At 48.0% G+C, this 26,569-nt stretch overlaps 2 protein-coding genes across 11 annotated transcripts in view; one reads left to right on the top strand and one right to left on the bottom strand.

Moving 5' to 3' along the window:
- The window catches only part of Plcg1 (phospholipase C gamma 1), a 32,910-nt gene extending 20,756 nt beyond the window's left edge, over positions 1 to 12,154 (top strand). The window contains exons 9-34 of one of the 2 annotated variants that reach the window (XM_057780681.1): positions 148 to 182; positions 367 to 439; positions 516 to 620; positions 819 to 937; positions 1,022 to 1,107; positions 1,179 to 1,299; positions 2,099 to 2,267; positions 2,354 to 2,476; positions 2,555 to 2,656; positions 2,725 to 2,912; positions 3,208 to 3,408; positions 3,481 to 3,600; positions 3,679 to 3,859; positions 4,592 to 4,669; positions 5,426 to 5,529; positions 5,732 to 5,828; positions 6,083 to 6,152; positions 6,850 to 7,007; positions 8,382 to 8,478; positions 8,608 to 8,832; positions 8,910 to 9,058; positions 9,978 to 10,092; positions 10,206 to 10,367; positions 10,471 to 10,559; positions 10,648 to 10,832; positions 11,023 to 12,154. In XM_057780681.1, the coding sequence (XP_057636664.1) occupies positions 148 to 182; positions 367 to 439; positions 516 to 620; positions 819 to 937; positions 1,022 to 1,107; positions 1,179 to 1,299; positions 2,099 to 2,267; positions 2,354 to 2,476; positions 2,555 to 2,656; positions 2,725 to 2,912; positions 3,208 to 3,408; positions 3,481 to 3,600; positions 3,679 to 3,859; positions 4,592 to 4,669; positions 5,426 to 5,529; positions 5,732 to 5,828; positions 6,083 to 6,152; positions 6,850 to 7,007; positions 8,382 to 8,478; positions 8,608 to 8,832; positions 8,910 to 9,058; positions 9,978 to 10,092; positions 10,206 to 10,367; positions 10,471 to 10,559; positions 10,648 to 10,832; positions 11,023 to 11,065 (3,195 nt within the window). In that variant the 3' untranslated portion in view covers positions 11,066 to 12,154. The remainder of the gene's footprint in view (positions 1 to 147; positions 183 to 366; positions 440 to 515; positions 621 to 818; positions 938 to 1,021; positions 1,108 to 1,178; positions 1,300 to 2,098; positions 2,268 to 2,353; positions 2,477 to 2,554; positions 2,657 to 2,724; positions 2,913 to 3,207; positions 3,409 to 3,480; positions 3,601 to 3,678; positions 3,860 to 4,591; positions 4,670 to 5,425; positions 5,530 to 5,731; positions 5,829 to 6,082; positions 6,153 to 6,849; positions 7,008 to 8,381; positions 8,479 to 8,607; positions 8,833 to 8,909; positions 9,059 to 9,977; positions 10,093 to 10,205; positions 10,368 to 10,470; positions 10,560 to 10,647; positions 10,833 to 11,022) is intronic. The other variant, XM_057780682.1, reaches the window with a different exon arrangement.
- Positions 7,021 to 26,569, bottom strand: part of Zhx3 (zinc fingers and homeoboxes 3) — a 120,286-nt gene continuing 100,737 nt past the window's right edge. For 6 of the 9 annotated variants that reach the window (XM_057780689.1, XM_057780687.1, XM_057780688.1 and 3 more), the window contains one exon: positions 14,599 to 20,395. In XM_057780689.1, coding sequence (XP_057636672.1) covers positions 20,385 to 20,395 — 11 coding nt within the window. In that variant the 3' untranslated portion in view covers positions 14,599 to 20,384. Of the gene's footprint in view, positions 7,154 to 13,551; positions 13,788 to 14,598; positions 20,396 to 26,569 lie in introns of those variants that run through there. The other 3 variants (XR_009057719.1, XR_009057718.1, XR_009057720.1) reach the window with 3 other exon arrangements.

Below are 26,569 nucleotides of genomic sequence, written 5' to 3'. Positions count from 1 at the left end.
CTGCCCTGCTTTGGGGATTTGGGGTGCCATGCCATTACTCCAGCATCCCCCTTCCCCTGAACATCTGCTTCCCTAGCCTTTTCTAAGAGCCCCTTTCTTGCATGGTCTCCCAGGGCTCTCTCCCTGACCAGATTCTGTTTCCTGCAGATGGACCTCCCCTTCTTGGAAACCGGCACTTTGAGGTTTGGTTTGGAACAGCCAGTTGGGGTTCTTCTCTGGGTGGTTCCGGATCCAGGTGGGAAGCATTTGGGGTGGGGGTGAGGCATGGTAAACCATCGGGTGTCTCCATTAGCTGGGAGTTGCAAGGGGCCCCTTGTGGACTGATACATCAGCCAGTTGCCAGGCACTTCCGTTCTTTCCCTGCAGGACTGGAGAGCGGCCAGAGCTCTGCCGGGTGTCCCTGTCTGAGTTCCAGCAGTTCCTGCTTGAGTACCAGGGGGTACGGCTGGGCCAGGGAGTAAGGCTGAAGGGTGGGTTCATCACTGGAGGCTTCTTCCATGACTCTCTCTACCCAGCAGGAGCTGTGGGCTGTCGACCGGCTCCAGGTGCAGGAATTCATGCTCAGCTTCCTTCGAGACCCCTTGCGAGAGATTGAGGAGCCATACTTCTTCTTGGATGAGGTGAGTTTCACATTTCCCACCATTCTTTTAGAGAAACAGGTGGGGTGACCAGAACCCTCCTGTGCCCTAGAAGCTGTTGCTGCAACCCTACTGCCCGTTTTGCCAGCACAGATGAGAATGCATGCACTCTTGTGCACCCACTTCCATCCCAAGTGGCAGCCAGCACATACTCTTTTTCCTCCACATCCATTCCTGTAGTTTGTCACCTTTCTGTTCTCCAAAGAGAACAGTGTGTGGAACTCCCAGCTGGATGCTGTGTGCTCAGACACCATGAACAACCCTCTCTCTCACTACTGGATCTCTTCCTCACATAACACGTGAGTGTACCTCTCTCTGTTCATCCAGCCTCTTCTAGGGAGGAAGGTGCACCAGACCATACATGTCTCTTCTTTCTTATTCAGATACCTGACCGGGGACCAGTTCTCTAGTGAATCCTCCCTAGAAGCCTATGCTCGCTGCCTGAGGATGGGCTGTCGCTGCATTGAGTGTGAGTTGGGGCTAGGGGTTGGAGAGGGAAGGTAGAAGGCCTGCCTGTTTGACCATGGTGGTGTTCCCTAGTGGACTGCTGGGACGGCCCGGATGGGATGCCAGTCATTTACCATGGGCATACTCTTACCACCAAGATCAAGTTCTCAGATGTCCTGAACACCATCAAGGAGCATGCTTTCGTAGCCTCAGAGTAAGTAGGTGTGGAGGACGTGAGCAACCTTCAGAAGGCCCTCTCACTCCTGGGACCCCTCACATGGCTTGCCCCCACTCCTGTCTCTACTATTCTTGCTCAAGCCAGTTTCCTAAGTTCTTGCCTCTATTACCTGCATCTCTGGCTAGCATTCAAGTTCATCTCATCCTCAAAAACTTTTTTTTTTTTTTTTTTTTTTTTGGTTTTTCGAGACAGGGTTTCTCTGTGGTTTTGGAGCCTGTCCTGGAACTAGCTCTTGTAGACCAGGCTGGTCTCGAACTCACAGAGATCCGCCTGCCTCTGCCTCCCAAGTGCTGGGATTAAAGGCGTGTGCCACCACCGCCCGGCTCAAAAACATTTCTGTAACTGGTCTCAGGTCAGCTCCTTTCCCTTAATTGCCCAGAAAAGAATGTGTTCCTTATGAGCTGTTCTCAGTTGCTAGCAACCACCAAGCCTGCAGTCCCCAATCTCTCAAAGCACAGAAAGGCTCCTCACGCCACATCTGAAGGCTGTTTCTCATCTTCCCTGACCTACCTGGTGTGGAATGTCTTCTGACAGGGCAGCCTCATAATTAGACCTAGTGCTCCTTTCTGCAGCACTTGCCACTTGGTTCCCACTGCCTCCTTGCTGCTTCCTGATGTGCCCCTCTACGCGGTTGCCCCTCTTCCAAGGGGTCCTGTGGGTAAAGAGCTCCAGGCCCTTGGCTCCTATCATCCACTCTGTGAGGAACTATTTGGACTGAGGTCTGGTCGGCATGACGGTAGCGTCAGTGTCACTGTACATAGCCCTTGTCCTTCAGATACCCGGTCATCCTGTCCATCGAGGACCACTGCAGCATTGCCCAGCAGAGAAACATGGCTCAGCACTTCAAAAAGGTGCTTGGCGACATCCTCCTTACCAAACCTGTGGACATTGCTGCTGATGGACTTCCTTCGCCCAACCAGCTCAAAAGAAAGATCCTTATTAAGGTGTGCAAAATTGGTAGGCAAAGCCCTGAAGTAAGAGATGGGACTAGGTGTGGAATGGTTTTCTGTGACCTGGTCTGCTTCCATAGCACAAGAAGCTGGCTGAGGGCAGTGCCTATGAAGAGGTGCCTACTTCTGTGATGTACTCTGAGAATGACATCAGTAACTCCATCAAGAATGGTATCCTCTACTTGGAGGACCCAGTGAATCATGTGAGGTCTAGCTGAGCCTGGACATGGTGGGGCCATGTGTTGAACTCTGGCTCACAGGTCTTTTTTTATCTGTCCCAGGAATGGTATCCCCACTACTTTGTGCTGACTAGCAGCAAGATCTACTACTCTGAGGAGACCAGCAATGACCAGGGCAATGAGGATGAAGAGGAGCCTAAGGAGGTAGAATTGTTCAGAGGTGTGGGTTCAGTCTGATGAGAACTGGGTAGTCATTGGGTCCTTCTGTCTAGGCCAGCAGCAGCACAGAGCTACACTCCAGTGAGAAGTGGTTCCACGGGAAGCTTGGGGCTGGGCGCGATGGGCGGCACATTGCCGAGCGCCTACTCACTGAGTACTGCATCGAGACTGGGGCTCCTGACGGTTCCTTCTTAGTGCGAGAAAGTGAGACCTTCGTGGGGGACTACACGCTGTCTTTCTGGTAACCCACATCTAGCACCGTTCCTGTGTTTAGTCCATGCGTGTAATAGAGCACCATAGATAACTGGTTAACATTTCAGCCTCGGGTCTAGGTTTTCCTTGGAACATAATTCTTTCCTATGCAGGCATTGTGTACTTAATATGTGTGTTTGATCTCTATGTCCTATAGGGCTGCCCATTATCCAAGGTTCTTTGGAGAATGGCCTCCGTTTTTGAAACTTAATGTCTTGCCTAGTTATGTAATACTTGGAGCTCTAACTTGTTTTTCATGCCTTTCTCATCCTGTCTTTCCTCAGGCGAAATGGGAAAGTCCAGCACTGCCGCATCCACTCCCGGCAGGATGCGGGGACTCCCAAGTTCTTCTTGACAGATAACCTTGTCTTTGACTCTCTCTATGACCTCATTACACACTATCAGCAAGTACCACTGCGCTGCAATGAGTTTGAGATGCGCCTTTCAGAGCCTGTCCCACAGACAAATGCCCATGAGAGCAAAGAGTAAGGAAAGGGACAGGGAGGTGAGTGGGGACTGGGTCGTTCTAGTCAGGGCCTGACTCTGCTGGTTTTCAGGTGGTACCACGCTAGCCTGACCAGAGCTCAGGCTGAACATATGCTGATGCGCGTGCCCCGTGATGGGGCTTTCCTGGTGCGAAAGCGCAATGAACCCAACTCATATGCCATCTCTTTCCGGTGAGGTCTGGTGGATGGGTGTGGGTTCTTGCTGGGGTCGGGGCTGTCTGCCATGCTGACTGTCCTGTCACTGTGAAGGGCTGAGGGAAAGATCAAGCACTGCCGAGTACAGCAGGAAGGCCAGACTGTGATGCTGGGGAACTCCGAGTTTGACAGCCTGGTTGACCTCATCAGTTACTATGAGAAACATCCCCTGTACCGCAAAATGAAGCTGCGCTACCCCATCAATGAGGAAGCACTGGAGAAGATTGGGACAGCTGTGAGGAGTCCCCGGGGGGGGGGGGGCGGGGACGAGGGGGGGCATAACAGTGTAGTTAGAGGACACCTATGATTTAACAGTCTCTGTATGTGCTGAAAATGAGTCCTGAGTGTTTTGGAGTTCACATGGAGGCTCTGGGAGTAACTGGGAGCCATGATTTAGCTAGAGTGAGTGGAACCTGAGCTGTGCCTGGGCATTAGACAAGATTCTCTTGAGCCAAGGGATCGGTACCAAGGTCTGGGAGCTTACATGGGGAGAGCTGTGCATACATGGACTTGGTCTGGGTGTGCTGGGAAGAGGGCAGGCTAGGTACAATTGTATAGATGCCTCAGACCTGCAGGAGACTCTGGAGGGAAGACCCAGGTTTTCTAAGAAAGAGGGTTTGCTGGACCTCTTCCTGGCCTTGGGCTCAGCCACTGAACAACTCACGGAGAATGTGGTGCTGGTGGCAGCTCAGCAGCAGGCAACTCAGGAGTAGTTGGCATTTGAGCCTTCAGGGGCCAAGGTGATGGATCTGGGGTAAAGAATACAGAAAGGAGGGTGAGGCCAAGTCCCTACAGCCACCCTTACTCCCTTGGAGTCAGGGGGTTCCAGTGGGCCAAGTGCCAGTAAACTGGGTAGACAGCCCAGAAGAGGGCATGCTGTGCTTCAGAAACCAGACAAGTGGGAGCTAGCAGCTGCTTTTATCTCAGTTCTGGGGCATTAACAGATCACAATATCTCCTGTTTCCAGGAACCCGATTATGGGGCACTGTATGAGGGCCGCAACCCTGGCTTCTATGTGGAGGCAAACCCTATGCCAACTTTTAAGGTAAGTATCTGTCCTTGACACAGGAAGCCAGGAGGAAGGAGGGGTCCCCTTCTGCTTGGGGCTTATATTTCTGTATTCTGGGCCTTCTGTGGTTTGGAGAAGTAAGTAGTGGTTGTGGTTTTCTGAGACTAAGAGGTTGTATGAGATGTGTGGCTGACAAATGACCATAGCTCTTCCACGGCTGAACCACTCTCTAGCCCCTGGGTTCTGGGCTAACACTGGCCTTTCGTCACTGTTCCCGCAGAGTGACCTCTGTCTTTCATGGTAGTAGAACGGGGCTAGACGGCACACTGGCCAGTCTTTTCCCTTCATCATGAAGATCTGTTAGATGATCTTCTTGGTTTGCCCTTTTCTTTAATGTGGCAGATTGCCTTCTCTCTTATTCTCTCTCTTCAGAAGCCAAAGTGCCATCAGAGACGAGTGCGGGTTCTAACTCTGTAGGGAGGTTCACACGACTGACTGCATTTACTCTCCCGCTGGCCCCCCCCACTCCTAGGAGCAGGCCCAGGGCAGAACTCCAAAGGCTCCACCTCGGTGGCCAGGAGGTTACCTGGAGAAAGCCCTCTGTCTTCCTGTCCTGCTTGTCCTGGAACTTCCCCTCTGGGTCTAGGAATACTTCCTCACAGTGACAGATACCTCCCACTAGCATAAGCCCGGGCACGTGTATGTGCACTGCTGCACTGGGTTAAGTGATGGAGAGCGCCCGTCTGCTTTACTCCACACAATCCTATTGTCTCACCTCTCACACCTCTGCAGTGTGCAGTGAAAGCGCTCTTTGATTACAAGGCCCAGAGAGAGGATGAGCTGACATTTACCAAGAGTGCCATCATACAGAATGTGGAAAAGCAAGATGGTGGCTGGTAAGCCACGCCCTCCAGGCTGGAGAGCCTGTGGCATGGTGGGATGGGAGTCCAGGGCTGACACTGAGTACTGTGCCAGAATGCTTTGAGAGTATCTGTCTCGTGTTCAGTAGCCTTATCTGACCTATCTGTGGGAACCCCCAAGAAGATTCTGTGGGAGTTTGGGGTGGTTGCTGGAGTCCGTACCCTATGGCTCCCACAGGTGGCGAGGGGACTATGGTGGGAAGAAGCAGCTGTGGTTCCCTTCAAACTATGTGGAAGAGATGATCAACCCAGCAATTCTGGAGCCAGACAGGGAGGTATGCCTGGAACCACAGTGTCACAGGTTTTCCTGTCCCCAGGATTTCTTTCATGTGTCCATCACACCCAGACCTTCCTGCCACATGTGAGCCAGTCACACATCCCGTGTGGCCACAATCCTAGTCTCCATTGTACCTATGTCACACTTGGCTGGTCATGAGCATATCCAAAAGACAGTCGTACCCACACAAAAATTCCCTCACTTGTGCATGCAGTAGCCATGCTGACTAGTCTGTGGCTTTGCTTCCTACAGCACCTGGATGAGAACAGCCCACTGGGGGACTTGCTGCGGGGGGTCTTAGATGTGCCAGCCTGTCAGATTGGTGAGCTCCCATTTTTACCTCTTGATTCCTCTGGTGTTGGGGTGTCCTTGCAGTTCCCCCTGCTCTTGAGGAGGAAGCCAGTGGCTGAGTCCCTAGAGACTACTCTTACATTCTGGAAACCCCAGGCTCCTTTGTCATCCCCAGCTTTTACCCTGCATGCTTACCCTGTGCCAGATACAGTAGAATCGGAAGTTGGCAGAGCTTATAAGTACAAGCTGACATCAGTCTTAATGGTTTAGGCCATAGGGTTGTGACAGAGGCTTGAAGACTGGGTAGAGCAGGGGTTAAAAGGCCTGGCCCCAAGCAAGAGCTACGAGTCACAGCTGCATTGGAGCCTCGGTTCCACCACAGCTAGTCACCTCTGTCAATTGTATCTCTATACCAGTTGTGCCTGCTTATAAAAGTGTGGCCCGGAAGAAATGGAATGAATTCCTTTGAGCCAGTGTCTAAGGCAGTGTCTCAACTGTGGTCATGACCCCTTCGGAAGGTGCATACCAGATGTTCACATTTCAATTCATAACAGTAGCAAAAATAGTTTTGAAGTAACAATGCCAATATTTTTATGGTTGGGGTCACCAGAGCATGAGGAACTGTAGTAGAGGGTGGCAGCATTAAGAAGGTTGAGAACCACTGCCCTAAGATATGGAGTGAAGGATAAAGAGAACATTCCTAGCCCTGTATTATTTACCCTCAACAGCCATTCGTCCTGAAGGCAAGAACAACCGGCTCTTCGTCTTCTCCATCAGCATGCCTTCGTTGGCTCACTGGTCCCTAGACGTTGCAGCTGACTCGCAGGAGGAGCTGCAGGACTGGGTGAAAAAGATCCGGGAAGTGGCCCAGACTGCAGATGCCAGGGTGAGAACTGCCACAGCTTGGAAGATAGTGCTGGGGCCTGGGAGGGCAGAGTGTGGGCCTGTCAGGGAGCGAAGGCCTCCACCAGCTCCTCTGAAAGAGACAGCATACTGCTGGTTGCTGATGTGGCCTGGCCTTAGATAAGGGACCTAGAAGAAAAGAATCAAGACAGAAGTATGATGTACATAGGAAGCATTGAACAGGAGATACTCTGGATCACCTGAATGAGTCTTCATAAGCTCCTGGGCTGGCAGCAGGAATAGAATCAGGCTAGAAGAGATGAATTGGTGAAGATAGGAAGAGGGCTGAGGTAAACGTCTGTGACAGAGAATGCAGAGAAGTTGCAGTTCCCACGGTTGTGGCCTGTACTGTGCTGAGCACTGCATAGGTGCAGTAACCATCTGCAGGTATCCATCGGCTTTAGCAGCAGCGGGTATTCCAGTGACGCTATGGAGGTGTGCTACTGTCATGACTAGGTTAGCAGTGGGTGGCAGGGAGTCTGGAGTGGCTAACCATGAAAAGCTGGGAGTTGGAGTTTGTTGATAGTGAGTAGTCTACATTTACTTGGAAAGACCAGCTTTCTAGAGGAAGCCTGGCCTCTGCCATTGAGCCTGGTAAAGCACCTGCAGATGTACAGGAACTTCTGCTTTGAGGCTGTTCCTCTAGTGCATTTGGTGAGCACATCTGTGCCTGATTTGGAGAACAGATACCTTGAGCCAAGCAGGGAAAGGTTGAGATGCGGAGGATTTTATCAGTGTGTTCTGGAGGGCAAGGCACTGAAAGAACCAGTGGTTGAAGTGCTAGATCCTGGGTCTAGGCTAGGCAGAGAAGGTAGAGCATAAACAGAGGAGCCACTGATTGAGGAAGGTGGACACAGCAGAGTCAGGGCGTCTCAGCAGGCTGCTGCTGAGCTAGGTCTGGGAGGAGGAAGACGGTGTTGCTGTGGAGGAACTGAGGTGGTTAAGATCATCTTAAGCACAGACATTGCCAAGTGGGCTTAAGGCCTAAGTGCTTCAGGGAATCAGAAGGCAGTGTTTTTGCTGAAAGATGAAACTGGGTAAAGAATGATCAGAAAGCATTACTGGGAAGGCCTTGCCCACCTTGAGCTTCCTGTGAGGTCATCTAGAACATAAGTTATGGTGAGGCTTCTATCCCAAGAGGGTTGGGGAACAAGTGTGTCCTTGGAGACAAAGGAAAAGAACAATTTTGGGCTGAAACTGGGAACCAGTAGTTTTGTTTACTCTCTGATGATATTTGAAAGATACAAGGGGAGGGGAGGGCTGCCCCAGAACACCTAAAGTGTGGGTGTACACAAGGCTGGCAGGAGCTTTCTTCTCCCAGGCAGAGCTCAAACCTGGGCCTTCTATGTCTTACCAGCTCACTGAGGGGAAGATGATGGAAAGGAGGAAGAAGATTGCCTTGGAGCTTTCTGAGCTTGTGGTCTACTGCCGGCCTGTTCCCTTTGACGAAGAGAGTAAGGCGGGGTTGGGTGTGGTGTGCATGTGTACAAAGGGCTAGTGGTATGGGAGCGGTGTCCAATACCCTCTCATGCACACACTGCCCAAGGAGCCTGCTCTGTACACGTTCTCACTGTTTGGCTTAGAGATTGGCACAGAACGTGCTTGTTACCGGGACATGTCCTCCTTTCCGGAAACCAAGGCTGAGAAGTATGTGAACAAGGCCAAAGGCAAGAAGTTCCTTCAGTATAATCGGCTGCAACTCTCTCGAATCTACCCCAAGGGACAGAGGCTGGACTCCTCCAATTACGATCCTTTGCCCATGTGGATCTGTGGCAGCCAGCTTGTAGCACTCAATTTTCAGACTCCAGGTGAGAAGGGCCTCAGTGGGTGGGTAGAGACACTTAGGGCAGGTTCACTGGAACACACTGTAATCCCACTCTTCCAGACAAGCCTATGCAGATGAACCAGGCCCTCTTCATGGCCGGTGGGCATTGTGGCTATGTGCTGCAGCCAAGCACGATGAGAGACGAAGCCTTTGACCCCTTTGACAAGAGCAGCCTACGAGGCCTGGAACCCTGTGTCATCTGCATTGAGGTGGGTGTATTCATCTGGTTACTTCAGGGTAGGGAAGGGTTTATGAGGGATATTGATACTAAACTGGCTAAGAAGTTGGGGACCAGATGGTTCCGTCTAAGTGGGGAAGGGCACCAGAGCCAGAGGTAAGCAGCATTCTCTGCCTTGAGTTGGGGAAGGGAACTATTAGACTGTTCTTGAGCTTAAAGCAGAACTATCTTACAGGTCCTCTGTGAGGGTTGGGATCCCATAAGTAGTCAGTCGGGTTGACCATGGCCAGTTTTTGCACAAAAGAGTCAGGCTGTCCATTTAAGGCTACCTATGAAAAGTCACTACCTGGCTGGAAGAATCTAGTCAGAGTAGCAAAAATCAGGCTGGAGGGGGCATGTGATGAGCTAGGCTCCTGTCTGTAAGAGCAAGCAGAACCTGGTTTTTCTAGAGCATGACCAGCTGCCTATCTGCCTTTCCTGGTCCCTAGAATAGAGCTCCCTAGTGCATGTCTAATAAAAAGCCATAACAAGAGTCAAGTCAACCCTTGTTGTGGGAATCAGCAGGGTGGCCTAAACAGTGGAAAGAATAAGGACAGCGTGTGACCAGCTGGACCCACCTGGGAGTACAGAGCCATAGATATCGATGGCCATGACTGCTACTTTCCAGACTTTTTCTCCTAAAGGAGTTTAGAAGAGTCCCACATCGGAACAGACGTGGATTTAACATGAAATGGACTGCAAAATGCGTACAACACTTGTCTTAAAGCTCAGATTTTTACACCCAACAGCTTGCTCTGGATTGGAACAGTGAGGGGCCTAATAGGCAGCACTGTCAGAGCCCAGCAGGGGGCATACTGCCTCCATGGCACATATGCTTCCCGTGCTTCTGCTGTGAGGATGTTGGGAGCAGGAAGACAGTCCTTACCCCATCTTTACTGCCTGCCTTACAGGTGCTAGGGGCCAGGCATCTGCCGAAGAATGGCCGAGGTATTGTATGTCCTTTTGTGGAAATTGAGGTGGCTGGAGCAGAATACGACAGCATCAAGCAAAAGACAGAGTTTGTAGGTCAGTCAGCCTTCCTCCATTACCAGTCATTCTCCTGGTATGACAAAGACCTCTCTCTCCACCAGTCAGCTAGCCTCTTGATGTGGCCTGAGCTTTTGCCCTTGCTTCCACAGTGGACAATGGACTGAACCCTGTGTGGCCGGCTAAGCCCTTCCACTTCCAGATCAGTAACCCTGAGTTTGCCTTTCTACGCTTTGTGGTGTATGAGGAAGACATGTTTAGTGACCAGAACTTCTTGGCTCAGGCTACTTTCCCAGTAAAAGGCCTGAAGACAGGTAAGGGATCTTCCTTGACATGCTGTTCTTTGGTCTTACTGTCAGGGTAGAACTGATCCACTTGACTGAAAGGGTTGGGCTGAGAGCCAGGTGTTTCTCCTAGGATACAGAGCAGTGCCTTTGAAGAACAACTACAGTGAAGACCTGGAGTTGGCCTCCTTGCTCATCAAGATCGAAGTTTTCCCTGCTAAGGTAACTACAGCAGAGTGAGCAGAGAAACCCACCCCACCCCAGGTGCAGAAGAGACCTCAACTTCTGTGCACTTCCCCTTGCTGAGCAGGAGAATGGTGACCTCAGTCCCTTCAGTGGTACATCACTACGGGAACGAGTCTCAGATGCCTCCAGCCAGCTGTTCCATGTCCGAGCCCGGGAAGGCTCCTTTGAAGCCCGATACCAGCAGCCATTTGAAGACTTCCGCATCTCCCAGGAGCATCTCGCAGACCATTTTGACAGTCGGGAACGAAGGTGAGGGAGGTGAAGGGGAACTTGGCCAGTGTGGGAACTTGGAGGAAGGGTGCTGGAGCCAGAAAGAACAGCACTATGTGTTAGGTCAATCCTTTGGCAGCTTTCTCTAGTGTGGAAAAGCGATAACTCTATGTCTTTGGTTTGTCCTGTCTGGCTACAAGGCCGGTAAGGATGCTTCACTTCTGTTCAGGGCCCCAAGAAGGACTCGGGTCAATGGAGACAACCGCCTCTAGTCGTGCCCCCACCTTGTTGGAGAGCAGCTGGTGCTGCCCATCTTGTGGAATGCCATGAACTAGGTTCTCTGGGAGCGGCCCACTGTAAAGCCTTCCTGGTCTCGCAGCTTGGAGCCTGGATTCCAGCGGTGAAGGCTAGACAAAACCAAGCCATTAATGAAATGTATTGTTTTGGGCCTCCAAGCCCTGCTCTGGGTGAAGGCAAAAAACTGTACTGTGTCTAGCATTAAGCACACATATCTGGCCCTGAATGTGGAGGTGGGTCCTTCCATCTTGGGCCAGGATCAGGGCTGAAGCCCCTTGGAGAGAGAAGTTGCCACAATTGGTGGCAGAGGAGGCTTCAAGGAGCTGCTGACATTCCTGAGAGTGGAGGAGGAAGAAGAGCCTTGCTGGGCTAGGGAAACAAAGTTTACATTGTCCTGTAGCTTTAAACCCGCAGTTTGGCCCTGGATGGAGCCAGGACAGAAGAATGCAGGGCCTGAGGAGAAGGCTCTGCCCTGCCTGAGGAGGAAGACACAGCACAAGGGCACACTGCCCATGGCTGGGGATGCCACCCAGCCTGAAAGATACAGGGGATCATGATAAAAAAAAATAGCAGTATTATTTTTTCCTCTTCTTGGTGGTATTGTAACTAAGTTATTCAGTCCTGCCCCTCACCCTGGAAGGGGAGCCCCAGCATAGAGCCTTTGGAAACAGCTGTTCTATGGGGTGCAGGAAGAGAGAGAAGAGCAACGCCTACCCTGGCTAGCTTTTTTGTTTTATGGCAAGGAAGACTCAGTATGCTTTCCCTTAGTAATGAAATGGAGAATAGGGAGGTGGAGTAAGGCAGTAGGTACCGAATGAAGCTGCTGCTAGCTTCTGTGTTACTGGTAAAAAGATGCAGAGGAGATGGGAAGGCTGGGAAGCAGCCTCACCTCTGAAAACAAAGGCTGGGGTCCAGGCCCGTGGGCATAAAGGTGCCTCAGCATAGCCAGCATTCAGCACACGCAAACCCACTGCCCACATTTGGGCTCAGGGTTGGCCATTTGCTAGTTCTGCTGCCCTCTTAAGATCTGACTGCCAAATAAATCATCCTCATGTCCTTTTTAACTTGTTTGTTTGTTCCTTGGGGGCTCAGGAAAGCATGGTGACTGATTGAGAATAGAAGCAAGTATGGTATGGCATTCCTGGAGACTGCTGAAACAGGAAGCTCTTCCATGAGTCTCTGAAATGTGAGGTCACCTCTGTCACTTCATCTTCTAATGGTACAGCTGAAGTTCACCCCACCAAGGAGCAAGTTCAATCTCTATTGCACAGAAACCTGTTTTTAGAAAGTAATGTTTGGATATGTGCTGCCAGTCGCTACTCTACTTGCCTGTCTACCTGCCAGCCTCTGTGCTTACAACATGCTGCTCAAGAGGCCTGACTATTCCCAAGGCTCTCCTACAGCATTTTCCTGGAGCGGGACAAAAACTATGGCCCAGTGAGCAGTGTGCATCCTGTGCTGAACTAGCTGCCCGGGTCACACAGCACTAAGCACCTGAGTGCTGGCTGGTCTGTAGTGGTCATGTAAAGCAGTAGTCTGAACCTGTGGGTTATGACCCTTTTGGGGTTACATATCATACATTACGTAACAGTAACAAAATTAGTTAAGAAACAGCAAAGGAATTATTTTATGGTTGGGGATCCCACATGAGGTACTGTAAAGTTTTCCTATACTAGCGTATAAGGGAAGAATCCTCCCCCACAAAAACAGTGGGTGGGATGTATCAGGAGCTTTGAGTTCACACTTGAGTCTGTGGCTCAGGAGAACATAGGATCTATGTCTGCTTATCCTCAGTGTTGATATGTGGCAGTCTTTGCTTGCTGCTAGGCACTTTAATTCTCAGTAGATACCTCTATTTCATGGACAAGTCTTCCGGAAGAGGCTCAGCTCTGCTTTCCTTGAGCAGCTTCAGACTGTGGTTCACTCGTTTTGGCGCATTATCACATTTCCTTTCCAGCTGTGTTTTGATCCTTCCCTCAGTGGAGCAGACTTAAGGATCAGTTTCATCTCTTCAATTCTTCAGGTGAACCTGACTACTGTTGACCAACACAGAAGACCCAGCAAAGGGGAAAAATGTTAGTGAGAGAGAAATGACATGGGCCTTAATGTTTTGGCACCTCGTGGCTATCTTGCCTGATGCATGTAGTGTGTCCCTACATGTGACAGCTTGTGTGACACTGCCTTCCATCCAGTGGGTTGTGACCTGTAGAGTCTCGGCTATGTGGTGCTTAATCACACCCTCAGGTGCATCTGAGAAATACTGATACTGGGGCCTTGTATGGATATTCACAGACTCCTTGGGGCATGAAAATGAGTGCTCAGGTTAAAAACCACTGGCTTTGGCGGAAGAAACCAAAAGAGTGGGGTTGGAAAGGAAGTCAGTGGTACTAGGAACACAAGCCAAGAGAAGTGTCGTTTTTGGTTAGCAGGCCAGGGACAAGTATAGAGGGGTCACTAGTGAACACTTACCAAGAGAGCACTGACTACGTCAGGGACATTCTGCCTCCTGCCACAGACTGAAAACATGAATTAGAAGGCAGAAACAGTCTGCAGCCTTTACTAAGAAAATTCATATACAGGTACCTGTGGCCCTTAGCAAAAAGAGCTGGGGCTCACTTCTGGTCAGACTCACCCTGAACTTCAGCTGAGGACGAAAACTGGACAACCACTTCTCGTTCAACTTGTCCATTATCAGATCTATTGAAAAGTGGGGGAATGAGCGTGAGGTTACTTTGCCAAACTAACTTAGTGACCAAAACAAGCCCAGCCTGCCTTATATTTTAATGAAATGGATCTGGCCCTTAGAGGCTTCTCCAGAGGATGTATGCCAGCCTGTTCTTACTAGGAATCGGGTAGCTTCCAGGTGGCTGCCGTCGCCATCTCCACCCAGTGTGTTCTGGATCTGCCCACCAAGACCTCAGGAGACAGCTCCATGGTTTTACACTACCTGGTCCTTTACATCCAACACAAAGCAGCTCCTTGAGGACCCAAACTGGCCTTGGGAAGGAGCAGGCCCTAATGCTGTTTAACTGCTACCCCTTGTTCTTTCCCAGGTGGGCTTCTTTTAGGAGCCCTTTTTCCTTATGTGATAGATAGGCCAGTATGGTCATCCCAACAAAATTTCAGTTGCTTTGAGTCTTGGAGGTGTGGGTTTGACCCTGGTCCTCTAGAAGCCTCCTAGGTCTTCCTGCCTAGTGACATGCCTTCCTTAGCAAATGGCATGTTCTGCTGACAAACAACTCTTCTCACCAGAAAAAGGAACACAAGAAACTTGCCCATGCCCTATGGCTCTAAGATCAGACTTGGCTGACTCAGCAGGGTTTTAATCTCCATAGTTGTTCACATGGGGCCACCACAGTGAGCTCAGCAAGGCAGGAGACAAGTGAATGGAATGTCTTCCCTGGGCACTGAAGGAAGCCCCAACATCTATCGATTTTAAAGTTGGATTTGCAAAAACAAGTAAATCAATAGAAGGGTTTTGACCTTTTTATTAATCCCCCCCCACCACACACACATACACAGTCAGCAGATAAGAAATGTCTGTACATTTTTATTTAGGAACAGTCAAAAGATTGGAAGTACCACTGAGGCCCATTTCAAACTACATAAGCAGTTTTGTCCCTCATCCCATCCCTTATCCAAATTTGCAGATACAAAATCTAGGAAATGTGCAATTTGCATCTTAGAAATAGCAGCATCCCCATGGGGGACCTTACGTGGAGGTCAGCCCCGCACCTCCCACCACACACAGCCCACACCAAAGGCCAAGGCCGTCTTTATATTCAGATGTTTCTTGGGGTAAAGGATTCCCACATTCCAGCAAGGTGTGGCCCATGCCTGCCTGTAACTCAGTACTTGGGAGGCAGAGGCAGGAAGAGTGTCGTCTGGTCTACAAAGTGAATTTCAGACCAGCCAGGGCCACACAGAAAATTCCCATTCCACAAAGGCCTATGTGACAGACAAGCTATTTCTCAATTTCCTCTCACAGCTGGTCACAGTAGCAGGTGACTCTCATTTAGCACCAGGGTAATCACTTCAGCTGTTTCTGGGAGACAGGAAGCACACCAAAGGCAGACTGTTCAAGTCATCCCCCAGTCACAGTTCTCAGCAGTATGGCCCCCAAGGACAAAGCCATCCACACTGAGATCAGAACATAAAGCAGGTGCTGGAGAACCAGGAACCAGGACATTGTCAGCAAGGAGTCTGCAGGTCCTTGGCAGCCTCCCCAACTTCCCCAAGGGTTGTGTTAGGACAACTAAAGAACAATAGTCAGCAGGGGCCAGAGAAAGGTTGGCCAGTTTTCTCTGTTTAATAACATTATGACACAGTCTGACCTTCCTGGCAAAACTGAACAAAGCAGGCTACTCAGGAGCATGGGCGAGAGATCACTGCCCTACTGACCACTGCTGCCCTCAGCCCACCCAATTTCACAAGGAGCAACCCAACTCATGCTGGAACCCTGCTGGCTCTCACTGCAGCCAACCTCCTCACATGGGGCCCTGACCCTGAGCTAACAAAGCTACATGAACAAGACTAAGCTGTGTGGGCAGGAGCTAGGGACAAGATCTCTAAGCACAAACTGCGGGTTAACAGGGACCACTTTATAATAGACTTTCACTGGATGGACAATGTCTCTTTGGGGACTTGCTTGGGAAGGATCAAGCACTGGCAACCCTTTCTATATTCAGTGTCTGAGCAGGCTTTATCATAGACATTTTACCTTCAACTCCACTTGTATAGAGTAATTCTAAATCACCCACCTTCCATAGAAGGGAATACGTGTCAAAAGACATTGGCCAAAAAAAGCTATTAACACACAGGTGCCCATCTATGTGCAAAGTACACCACTCCCTTGACAGAAGAGGCACAGATAGCAGGTAAATGTGCAGGTCCCTGTTGGGTGTCCTGACTTGCCATCCGCCCACCCTTATAAACAGCAGGAAGACATCATGCAACCAACAGTCCCTGCCAAATAGCTGTTTTCTCCCTGCTCTGCCTGGTTCCTGCCAGAATAAGAGCAAGGTCTAGCTCAAGGAGGGCAGAGACAACAGAGCAATAACTACACTGAATCCATTCAGCCCTGCAAATCATAAAACCAAAGGAAGCAGGTACTTACTTCTGTCCTTTGGCAACCGGAGTCTGCCTTAGTCTCATTTCCACCCTTGCTCCAGGCTTCAGAGGGCTTGAGGTGTTCCTACTAGACCTGAGCTAAAAAAAACCAACCTGTATTTTTCAAGTCTAGAGGACCATGTCCATAGGATTGCTGGCTAGTGTTGACAAGCATTCAGACCCCAAAGCCGGTTCTCAGTCCTAAGACCATAGACCCAGTGAACTTCATGACCAAGTGCAGGCTCTGGGCTCTGAGTGCACGTAGGTTTGTCACTCCACACAGTCACCCTTAGTGGCCAGGCACTAGGAACACAGACTGCAGCAAAAATGGATTCTGAGGACTCAGTTCCATTTGTATTTCTTCTGATAACCCAGGGAGCGATCCAAACTGCGAGCAGTCTGACCAGGTCTGTCACACCACTCAATGCCAAACACAGCTGTTCCACTGAAGGCCCAGCAGCCTCATGAGCCCTGGAGTATACTGTGCAGTCTTTTGCCTGCTCCACTGAACCAAGGCAGAACAAACGGCAGTGTGGCGAATTCAGATTGAAGTCTAGGGAAGGGCTATGCTGAGAGAAAATCTGTGGGCTCCAGTGCTAGAACACATGGAAATCACCCCCTAAAGGTCTGGGCGGGATAGTGGTGAGCAGTGTGCTCTTGAGAAAAAGAACAGGGAGCTAAGTTAGGGATGCTGAAGAGGGGATTCTAGTCTGGAGTAAGGAAAACCAGGCACCCTGCTAAACCTTGGCCAGGATGAGCTAACCAAAGACCTTCGTGTATCTAGAAGACTTTCAGACAGTTGAGCCTTGCGAATGAATGTGATACAAATTCCTCCACAAAGGTGGATGGAACCAACAGTCTCTGGGAAACTACACTGAATCCAAAGGTGGGGGCTTTAGGAAAAACACATATTCTAAGTTTTGTTTTAGGGTTTTCTTCTTAGCTCATTTCTGAACTGACTGAGCTGCTCCAATCTGAGGATTTTGGTCCATACAGAGACTAGGAAGATGAAAGGCAATGGCTCAAGACAGGGATAACTTAACAGTCACCTGGGGGACAATGCAAGAGACTCTAACCGGAAAGGCTGCCTCCCATGCTCCACACAAGGCAGCTGTATGACAGGTGTCCTAGGGGACAAGGAGGAAGGGGCACAGGTGTGGCATAGCTACTGACAGAGTAAGTAAACTCTCTGAGAGCTATCTGGGCCTGGGGAGTGCTAAGCTTCCAGGTAGGAGACATTCAAGGTCAGATGGTGACGACTGGAGGATACAGGCAGGTATCTACTGGGTCTCACTCAATTATTCTGCTTCCAGAGGGAGGGATGCCTCAGGCTAAGGTATTCTGTTCACCTGAAAGCTGCTGCCACTCAGCCAAGAGAAAAGTAGAAGAGCAGTCACTAGTGACCTCAAAGTGCTGGCAAGCCATCCAGGGAAAGGACTTCCCACACTGACACACCCAATTCCCAAAGAAAAATCTCTATGATCAAAAAACATTTTGATCAAATAATATGCAAAACCTATAGTTCAGATTTCTGTTAGAATGGGATCTGGTTTAAAACTGAACTTGCAACCCTGTGTAAGTAGAAAAAAATAAAACAATGCAGACAACAGAGAACACTTAGCGTTTACTGCCTCTGTAAGTCCAAGTGAATGGTAAGTGCAAAGGATGGGGCAAGACCCATCTGACAGTGCAAGCTTTGTCAGGAGAAGCATACTCCATCCCACCTCTGCAGCCCACAGCCAGCCTTCTACTGACAACACAGAGAACTTGACCCTCTGACTGTACGAGGCCACTGTGATCTGTCACATAGCAGCCACAGACCTGGTACCATCAACTTACACCCTACTTCTCTGCCAGTGCACTCCTGCTTGGCGCCCAGAGCTCTTCTCTGAAGCACCTGCTCCATGACCACCTCCCTCATCATTACCTACCAACCTAAGGTCCAAGCCACAACTTCCCTCCCCCATCCTAAAGCAAAGGAAGAAACAAGGTCCATTTCATCTGTTGGGTTTCTTACCTGGGCAGTCTTGCCATCACCAGCTCTGTTAAAGGAGTGTTGGGCCAGTGTTACTGCAACTTCCCATCCAGAAGACTGTCTGGTGCCCGAGCCCAGGCTGCTATCTGTGTCCAGCATAGTGTCCACCAAGTAATTTAGTTTTTCTGTTCCTTGTCAATTGTTCAGACCTTTTCATAGACTCTAACATTCAGCTAGTGGAGCAGGGCTGTATAGGTGAAGCCAGCAGGCATCTGGGCTCAGGTGAGACACAGGTGCTTTCTTAGACAAGATGGCTTCCTCGGCTGCTCCAGCTGCCCAGTGTATTGTCATCTCTTCACATACAGGCTACTTTCCCCTTGGGCATCCACATGAAGCTCATGTGTATATGAGATGTGTTTGTGTAAGTATCAAAGAAGTATGTGTACTGTATATGTGGATATGCCGATCTGCACGTAAACAAACACTGAAGGGAAACTTTCAGGTGTCTGTTCTCTGAAGGAAAGCAGTCACTCACCATTCTTCCCAATTCCTCGAGGTTTGGGGCCAAATAATTTCTCTCCCCAAACAGAAAGAATACAAAAATAGACTGCAAAACTTGCCAAGTAGTCAAAAAAAAAAAAAACCCAATCTGAGACAAATGTGAGATCATCCCTATGGGGACAGGAAAGGCAAGAGAAACATCTTATAATGGTTCCAGGGCTCTGGGTTCCAGAGAAAGCCCTCTTTCCTAGAAGGCTGAAGGCCGCCATGCTCATCGTCAGACTAAGCAAAGCCTATGGCTCCCTGTGAGGGAGCCAAGACAACACCTAGAAGTTAACCGCTGTTTCTTGGTCAAAATTCTTGCTCTGCCTGTGGCTCTACTGGTGGAGTTTCCAAGAGGTAAGTGGGGTCATGGATAACACATCCTGTTTGTCATCTTTGTCTCTCCCCTGCCCTGCTTTATCCACTGCTCTCGGAGAAGCCAGCCTTGGAGACACTGAGGCTTTAATATTTAGTACAGCTCCATAAGCAAGTTTTCCATTGTTTCAAAGGCACCTTTTCTTGTGATTTTAATCTAAAGGACACAAGGCTTAGGCAAAAGTAAGTTCTTGTTTCCCAGGTTGGGAATATAAATTTCAAACTTTAAAAACACCTCACAGGAACCTATCCAGTGATGTCCAGCACCTCTGGATTACGAAACCAGTAATTGGTCAGGCCCTTGGTGTGTGGCAGGTCTTTGTTTTCAAGACCACTCCATCTCTGGTCATTTAAAAACTCCCACGCCCTTCAGCTTCACTCTTCCTACCAGCCACAGTGTACTTCCTTCTGACCCGCAGGAGGCATTGAGAGAGAGCACTATGATGGCCAAAGCCACAGCAACCGGCTCTACCATGCCCACTTTCCTTTCTCTCTAAAGGAGTCTGAAGGGAGCATATAGGTCAGTACATTAGGCTTTACAAAAATGGCTTCTTTAGCTGATCTGATAATGGAGAAGTTGGTCCATGATTTAAGCTCCATGAAAAATCAAAATTACAGTTAACTAACGAGAGTGATAAGCATCCAGTAGTAATCTCATAGCTGGGCTGTGCTCAGAATTGAGGATAACAGCAGGCTCTATCAACCAGAACACAGGCAAGCCTTGCACAAAATGTGGCTTGCCTCCACTCAATGTTGCGGGTCTCTTTAACAGTTCTGTTCCCTTGAGAAGGCAAGAAGGACTGGGCCTCAAGCAGTTCTGAGCACACACATAACTCCTGCTGCTACAGAAGATGTGGGCCCCTGTAGTCTCAGCTTCCCAGAGAACAGACATGGCATTGTCAGAGCTGTACTGCTTTGCTAACCCGAGTTCCTATGGATTGAGAGTGTCTGTAGTTGGATGCTTTATTAAAAGTATATAGGCAGCTGTATATGCTAAAAACTTGATTCTGGGTCTAGGTCTATGTAATCTGAACTGCTTTGTCCCCGGGAAGCAAAGGAGTGGTCCTGCACAGTGGGAGGGTGGGCTGATGAGAACCGCTTGCTACTTGCTTAGAAATATCAGGCAGAGGGTGGTTAGGGCGGTGGCAGGTTCCAGGCTCAATGAGGCCTCCAGAGTCTCTCTTGGGTGCCTGGCAGCTGTCCATCAAAATGATGCATGGCAGGTTTGGCCGTTCCACATGGTAGACACAGCATCCCAGACTGGTCGGTCCTTCACAGTCATCAGATCAAATTCAGTCTGTTTCTGAGGAGAAAACATATACCTGTCACTCTATGGCAGCTACAACTTGTACAGTTTCCAGGGATGCCCAGTCTGTCCTCACTCTCCTGGATAGTATCACTGGTCTTAGGGATTGCTTAGTTCCATAAGTAATGTCATGTCCTCTCTTTCACCAGTCAGAGGACAGGGTGCTGGCTGAATCTGACAAGGCCTTTCAACTTCCTGGCCTCCTATTAATCACCTAGCCTATCCCATCACCACAACCACAGACCCCTGATGCCTGCTACCCCTGTATTCTGTTAATCCTGCATCCTGGCCCCTAAGAGCCCTGAGCTCTGGCATCTTGGTAGCTCACATCTTTATTTATAAAGGTAAGGGCAGCTGATCACAAGAATCTCATCCCTTATGTACAGTTCGGGCCTTTCCATTGAGGCTGGTGGGGGAGCATAAGAAGCCGAGTACAGATAACAGAAGCCTTGGAGGCAGTGCTGCCACAAGAGCATGGCTACCCTTATCATGTCTGCTCTGTTCTGCCGTGCCTGTTATTTCCACCCTCTCACCCCATCTCCAGCTTTAAAAAAAATCTTGGTACAATATACCTAACACTAAATTTCTCATTACAGCCATATGGCTCAGTAGTATGTACATTTCAGTTATGAACCCTCACCATTTTCAGAAAGTTTTCAGCACCATAAATAGAAGTTATGCATCCACTACTTAATAACTACCAATTCTTCTGAGAAGTAGCCTGCATTCTACCTTCAATTTTCATAAATTTGGCTATTATAAAGACTGCATATAATAGAATTATACAATATTTGTCTTTTGTTGAACACCTAATTTTTGATAAAGGAGCTAAAAGTATTCAATGGAAAAAAGAGAGCATCTTCAACAAATGGTGCTGGCAGAACTGGTTGTCAACGTGTAGAAGAATGAAAATAGATCCATATCTATCACCATGCACAAAACTCAAGTCCAAATGGATTAAAGACCTCAATATTAGTCTGAACACACTGAACCTGATAGAAGAAAAAGTTGGAAGTACTCTACAACATATGGGTACAGGAGATCACTTCCTACGTTTATCCCCAGCAGCACAGACATTAAGGGCAACATTGAATAAATGGGACCTCCTGAAACTGAGTAGCTTCTGTAAAGCAAAGGACACTGTCACTAAGACAAAAAGGCAACCCACTGACTGGGAGAAGATCTTCACCAACCCTGCAACAGACAAAGGTCTGATCACCAAAATATATAAAGAACTCAAGAAACTAAACTTTAAAATGCTAATGAACCCAATAAAAAAATGGGGCACTGATCTGAACAGAGAATTCTCAACAGAAGAAATTCAAATGGCCAAAAGACACCTAAGGTCATGCTCAACCTCCTTAGCGATAAGGGAAATGCAAATTAAAACAACTTTGAGATACCATCTTACACCTGTCAGAATGGCTAAAATCAAAAACACCAATGATAGCCTTTGCTGGAGAGGTTGTGGAGAAAGAGGCACACTCATTCATTGCTGGTGGGAATGCAAACTTGTGCAACCACTTTGGAAATCAGTGTGGCGATTTCTCAGGAAATTTGGGATCAACCTACCCCAAGATCCAGTAATACCACTATTGGGAATATACCCAAGAGATGCCACATCAAATGACAAAAGTATCTGTTCAACTATGTTCATAGCAGCATTGTTTGTAATAGCCAAAACCTGGAAACAACCTAGATGCCCTTCAATGGAGGAATGGATGAAGAAAGTGTGGAATATATACATATTAGAGTACTACTCAGCAGTAAAAAACAATGACTTCTTGAATTTTGCGTGCAAATGGATGGAAATAGAAAACACTATCCTGAGTGAGGTATCCCAGACCCAAAAAGAGGAACATGGGATGTACTCACTCATAATCGGTTTCTAGCCATAAATAAAAGACATTAAGCATATAATGTGTGATCCTATAGAAGTTAAATAAGAAAGTGAACCCAAAGAAAATCATATAGTCATCCGCATGGAGAGGGGGAAGTAGACAAGATTGCAGGGCAAAAACTGGGAACTTGCGGGTGAGGTGGCATGGGGCAAAGGGGAAATGGGATGAGAAATATGAGAAGGGGAGGATGGGAGGAGCTCGGGGGATTGGGATGGTTGGGATATAGGAAGGATGGATACGGGAGCAGCGAAGTATATATCCTATCTAAGGGAGCCATCTTAGGGTTGGCAAGAGACTTGACTCTAGAGGGGTTCGCAGGTGTCCAGGAATATGTCCCCAGCTGGTACCTTGGGCAACTAAGGAGAGGGAACCTGAAATGACCCTATCCTATACTGATGAATATCTTGCATATCACCTTAGAACCTTCATCTGGCGATGGATCGAGGTAGAGACAGATTCTCAATTTGGAGCAACGGTCTGAGCTCTTAAGGTCCAAATGAGGAGCAGAAGGAGGGAGAACAAGAGCAAAAAATCAGGACCACGAGGGATGCACCCACCCACTGTGACAGTGGAACTGATTTATTAGGAGCCCACCAAGGCCAGCTGGTCTGGGACTGAATAAGCATGGGTTGATTCCGGACTCTCTGAACATGGCGGACAATGAAGGCTGATGAGAAGCCAAGGACAATGGCACTAGGTTTCAATCCTAATACATGAACTGGCTTTGTGGGAGCTTAGCCTGTTTAGAAGCTCACCTTCCTGGACGTAGATAGAAGACCTTCGTCTTCCCGCAGGGCAGAGAATTTGGACTGCTCTTCAGTATCGAGAGGGAGGGGGAATGGTGTGGGGGGAGGAGAAGAGGAGTGGGGATAAGGGGAGGGGAGTGGGGGGAGGGGGCAATATTTGGGAGGAGGGGAGGGAAATGGGAAACGGGGAGCAGGTGGAAATTTTAATTAAAAAAGAATAAAAAATAAATAAAAAAAAATTTGTCTTTTGTGAATGGCTTATTTCACTTGACGTAAAGTTCCATCCATGTTGTGCAATGTATCAACATCTTTTTTTTTCTTTTGGACACATTCAATGCTACAACATCTTTTATAGTTGAATAATATTCCATTGTATGTATATAGCACATTTGTTTATCCATTCCTATGGCAGTGGACACAGGATGTTTCCTTCCTTTAGAAACAGTGAATGCTGCTGCTGCTTTGAACATCGTGCGCAATGTCATTTTAGGCCCCTTTCAGTGCTAGGAGTGAGACTTCTGGGTTGGCTGAGAAGTCTTGGTTCAGCTTCTTGAGACTTGCTGAAGATTTCCAAGGTTTAATCACTTTTCATTCACATCCCCACATCCTCATCAATGCCTGTGACTTTCTGTTTGTGTACATGTTAGCAATAGTGGATTTAAGTGTGAGCTGGAATCTCACTGTAAGTTTCATATGCATTTCCCTAGTCATCATTTTAAAAAATTGTCTTTTAAAAATTATGTTTATGTCTATGAGTATTTTGCCTGCATCTAAGTCTGTGTACTACCTGTGGTGCTTAGTCCCCATGGGGGCCAGAAGAGAACATTGGATCTCCTGAGACTGGAATTGAAAATGGTTGTGAGCTCCCATGTAAGCACTGGAAACTGAACCCAGTTCTCTGCAAGAGTAGCCAGTGCTCTTAATCACTGAGCCATCTCTCCAGCACAAAATGCTGGCCATCTTCTGGAGTTTGTAACTCTCTCCTTAGGAGAAATGTCTATTTAACTAAATTTACCCATTTTTAATGGTTTGTTGTTGAACTGTACTTCTATGTATTAATATTCTTTATTAGATGCATGATCCTCAGGTATCCTCACTCATCTGCCAGCTGTCTTTTCACTCTCTAGCTCAGTGATCCTTAACCTTCACAGTGTTGTGACCCTTTAATACAGTTCATGGTGTTATGACTCCCAACCATAAAATTATTTCGTTGCTACTTCATAATTTTAATTTTGTTACTGTTATAAATCATAGTGTAAATATCTGATATGCAGGATATCTGACATGTGACTCTCAAAGGGGTCGGGACCGACAGGTTGAGAAATGCTGCTCGAGAGAATGCCATTTAATGTACAAAAGCTATTGATTGATTGATTGAGACATCATCGTATAGACCAGGGCTTGCTTCAAACTTTCAGTTCTCCTCCTTCAGCCTCCAGAATGGTGATATTACAGGAATGTGCCACCACACCTTTAAAAGGATTTTAAAATCTTAAAAAAAAACTTTGTTTTGCTGTTTTGAGATAGGGTCTTGCTATATGTATCCCAGGCTGGCCTGGAATTCATAATCTTGTCTCTGCTTCCTAAATACTGATTTAGAGGTATGAGCCATCATGTATGCCCAGCTCAACATCTTCAAATGTTGATGTAATCCAATTTATTTTTTGTTGCCAGTGCTTTTGCTGTCATAATTAAGAAACCTCTGCCTGCTGGGCAGTGGTAGGACACACTTTTAAGCCCAGCACTAGAGAGGCAGAGGTAGGCAGATCTCTGTGAATTTGAAGCCAGCCTGGTTTACAAAGCAAGTTCCAGGACGGCCAGAGCTCTTACACAGAGAAACTCTGTCTCAAAAGAAAGGGAAGAGAAAGAGGGAGGGAAGAAGAGAGGGAGGAGGGAGGAGGAAGGAGGGGGAGGGGGAGGAGGAGGAGGAAGAGGACGAGGAGGAGAAGGAGAAGAAGGAGAAGAAACCTCTGCCTAATCCTAGGTCTGGAAGGTTCTCATCTGTATTTTTTTAAGTGTTTTATCACTCTTGCTTGGAAGACCCATCGATCCATTTATATCTATTATTTCTGTAATATTTTCCTTTCCCCTAAGCTAACCAGGACCTGACTATATAGCTTAGCCTAGCCTCAAATTTGCAGTAGGCCTCCTGCCTCCACCTCCCAAGTGCTAGGATTACAGGCATGAGTTACCATACCTGGTTAAGTTTATATTGATTTAAAAAGTCTTCCATTTCCTTGCTGATTTTGTTTGATTTCTGCTTCTTTGTGTGTGTGTGTTGATAATTTCTCACTATTTTGTCATGTCTGGTCATAAACTCAGTGAACTCAAGGGGATCTTCCTGCCTTAGGCCTGTGCTATCTTATCTGGCTTCTTTGTGGGTTTTATGTCCACTACTGAAAATTCAGTATAAAAGTCTCCAAGTATTTTTGCTTATTTCCCTTTAATTCTGTCCATGTTTTATTTATATACTTTTGGACTAGTGTGTATATTAATAACTGTTAAAACTTTTATCAGTCATTTTAACAACATATAATATCCTTATCTGTCATAAATGTTTCATTCAAAGTATTTGCTCTCATCATAATAAAGCTATATTGGCTTTCTCTGTACTTACTCTTTGTCTGACTATCTGAGGCAGGAAAGCACTAGAAACAGTTTGGTTTGGGACCCCATTTGGTTTTGATTATGCACACATACATACCCCTGTTCCTAGATTAAAGCAAACAAAAATGTCCAGGCATTGTATGCAAACAATGCAAATTGTCCAGGAAATACCCCAGGATCTCAAGGCAGAGTGTTGTACTTGGTTGGGCCCCACACAGAAGCAGCAGTCTCCAGGAGCAGCTGCACAGCTGTCCAATCCCACAGACACTTCCTCGTCACCGCGGCCCTCCTGCCCCAGCTGGCCAGGCTACATCAGCTTCTGAGCACTCTTCCCTCCAGACTGCTTGTTCTGGCTGCTCTGGGATGGGGCATTTCATCAGGAGACAAATGTGAAGGGATAGTGAAGGAACCAAAAATATAGGAAATCACAACCCGAAGATGTGACCTTCACAACTGTGTCTTAAAATCTAATGTTACTTCTGAATACTAAAACACCACCGTCCAGAAAAGCCAAAAGGTGAAATTCAAGCTTTGGATTTCCTATTTCTTAAAACAGAAGGTCATTTTCCATTATGATAAACACTTCTTCCACATCAGGAAAGACAACACAAACCTAAGATAAGATTTTCATTAGGAAACAAAGAGCACTCTGTGGGGCCAGAGATTAATCATCAGCTAAGGGCATTTGCTGCTATTGCAAAAGACCCTGGTTTGATTCCCAGAACCTACATGGCAAGTCAGAATCACCTGTAACCCCAGTTCCAGGGGATCCAATGCCCTCTTCTGACTTTTTTGGGCACCACGTACACATGCATATAAATGAGACCATTAAAGATTCTCTTCTGTCTGCCAATTTGAGTTAAATTTCCTCTGAACTCCTAACCCTGTCTTCCACATAGTGACCAGGATCTTTGTGA

This window comes from Chionomys nivalis, chromosome 9 (assembly GCF_950005125.1).
Source record: "Chionomys nivalis chromosome 9, mChiNiv1.1, whole genome shotgun sequence".
Lineage (NCBI taxonomy): Eukaryota > Metazoa > Chordata > Mammalia > Rodentia > Cricetidae > Chionomys > Chionomys nivalis.
The sequence above is the reverse complement of the archived record's forward strand: the minus strand, read 5'-3'. Positions and strand labels throughout refer to the sequence as shown.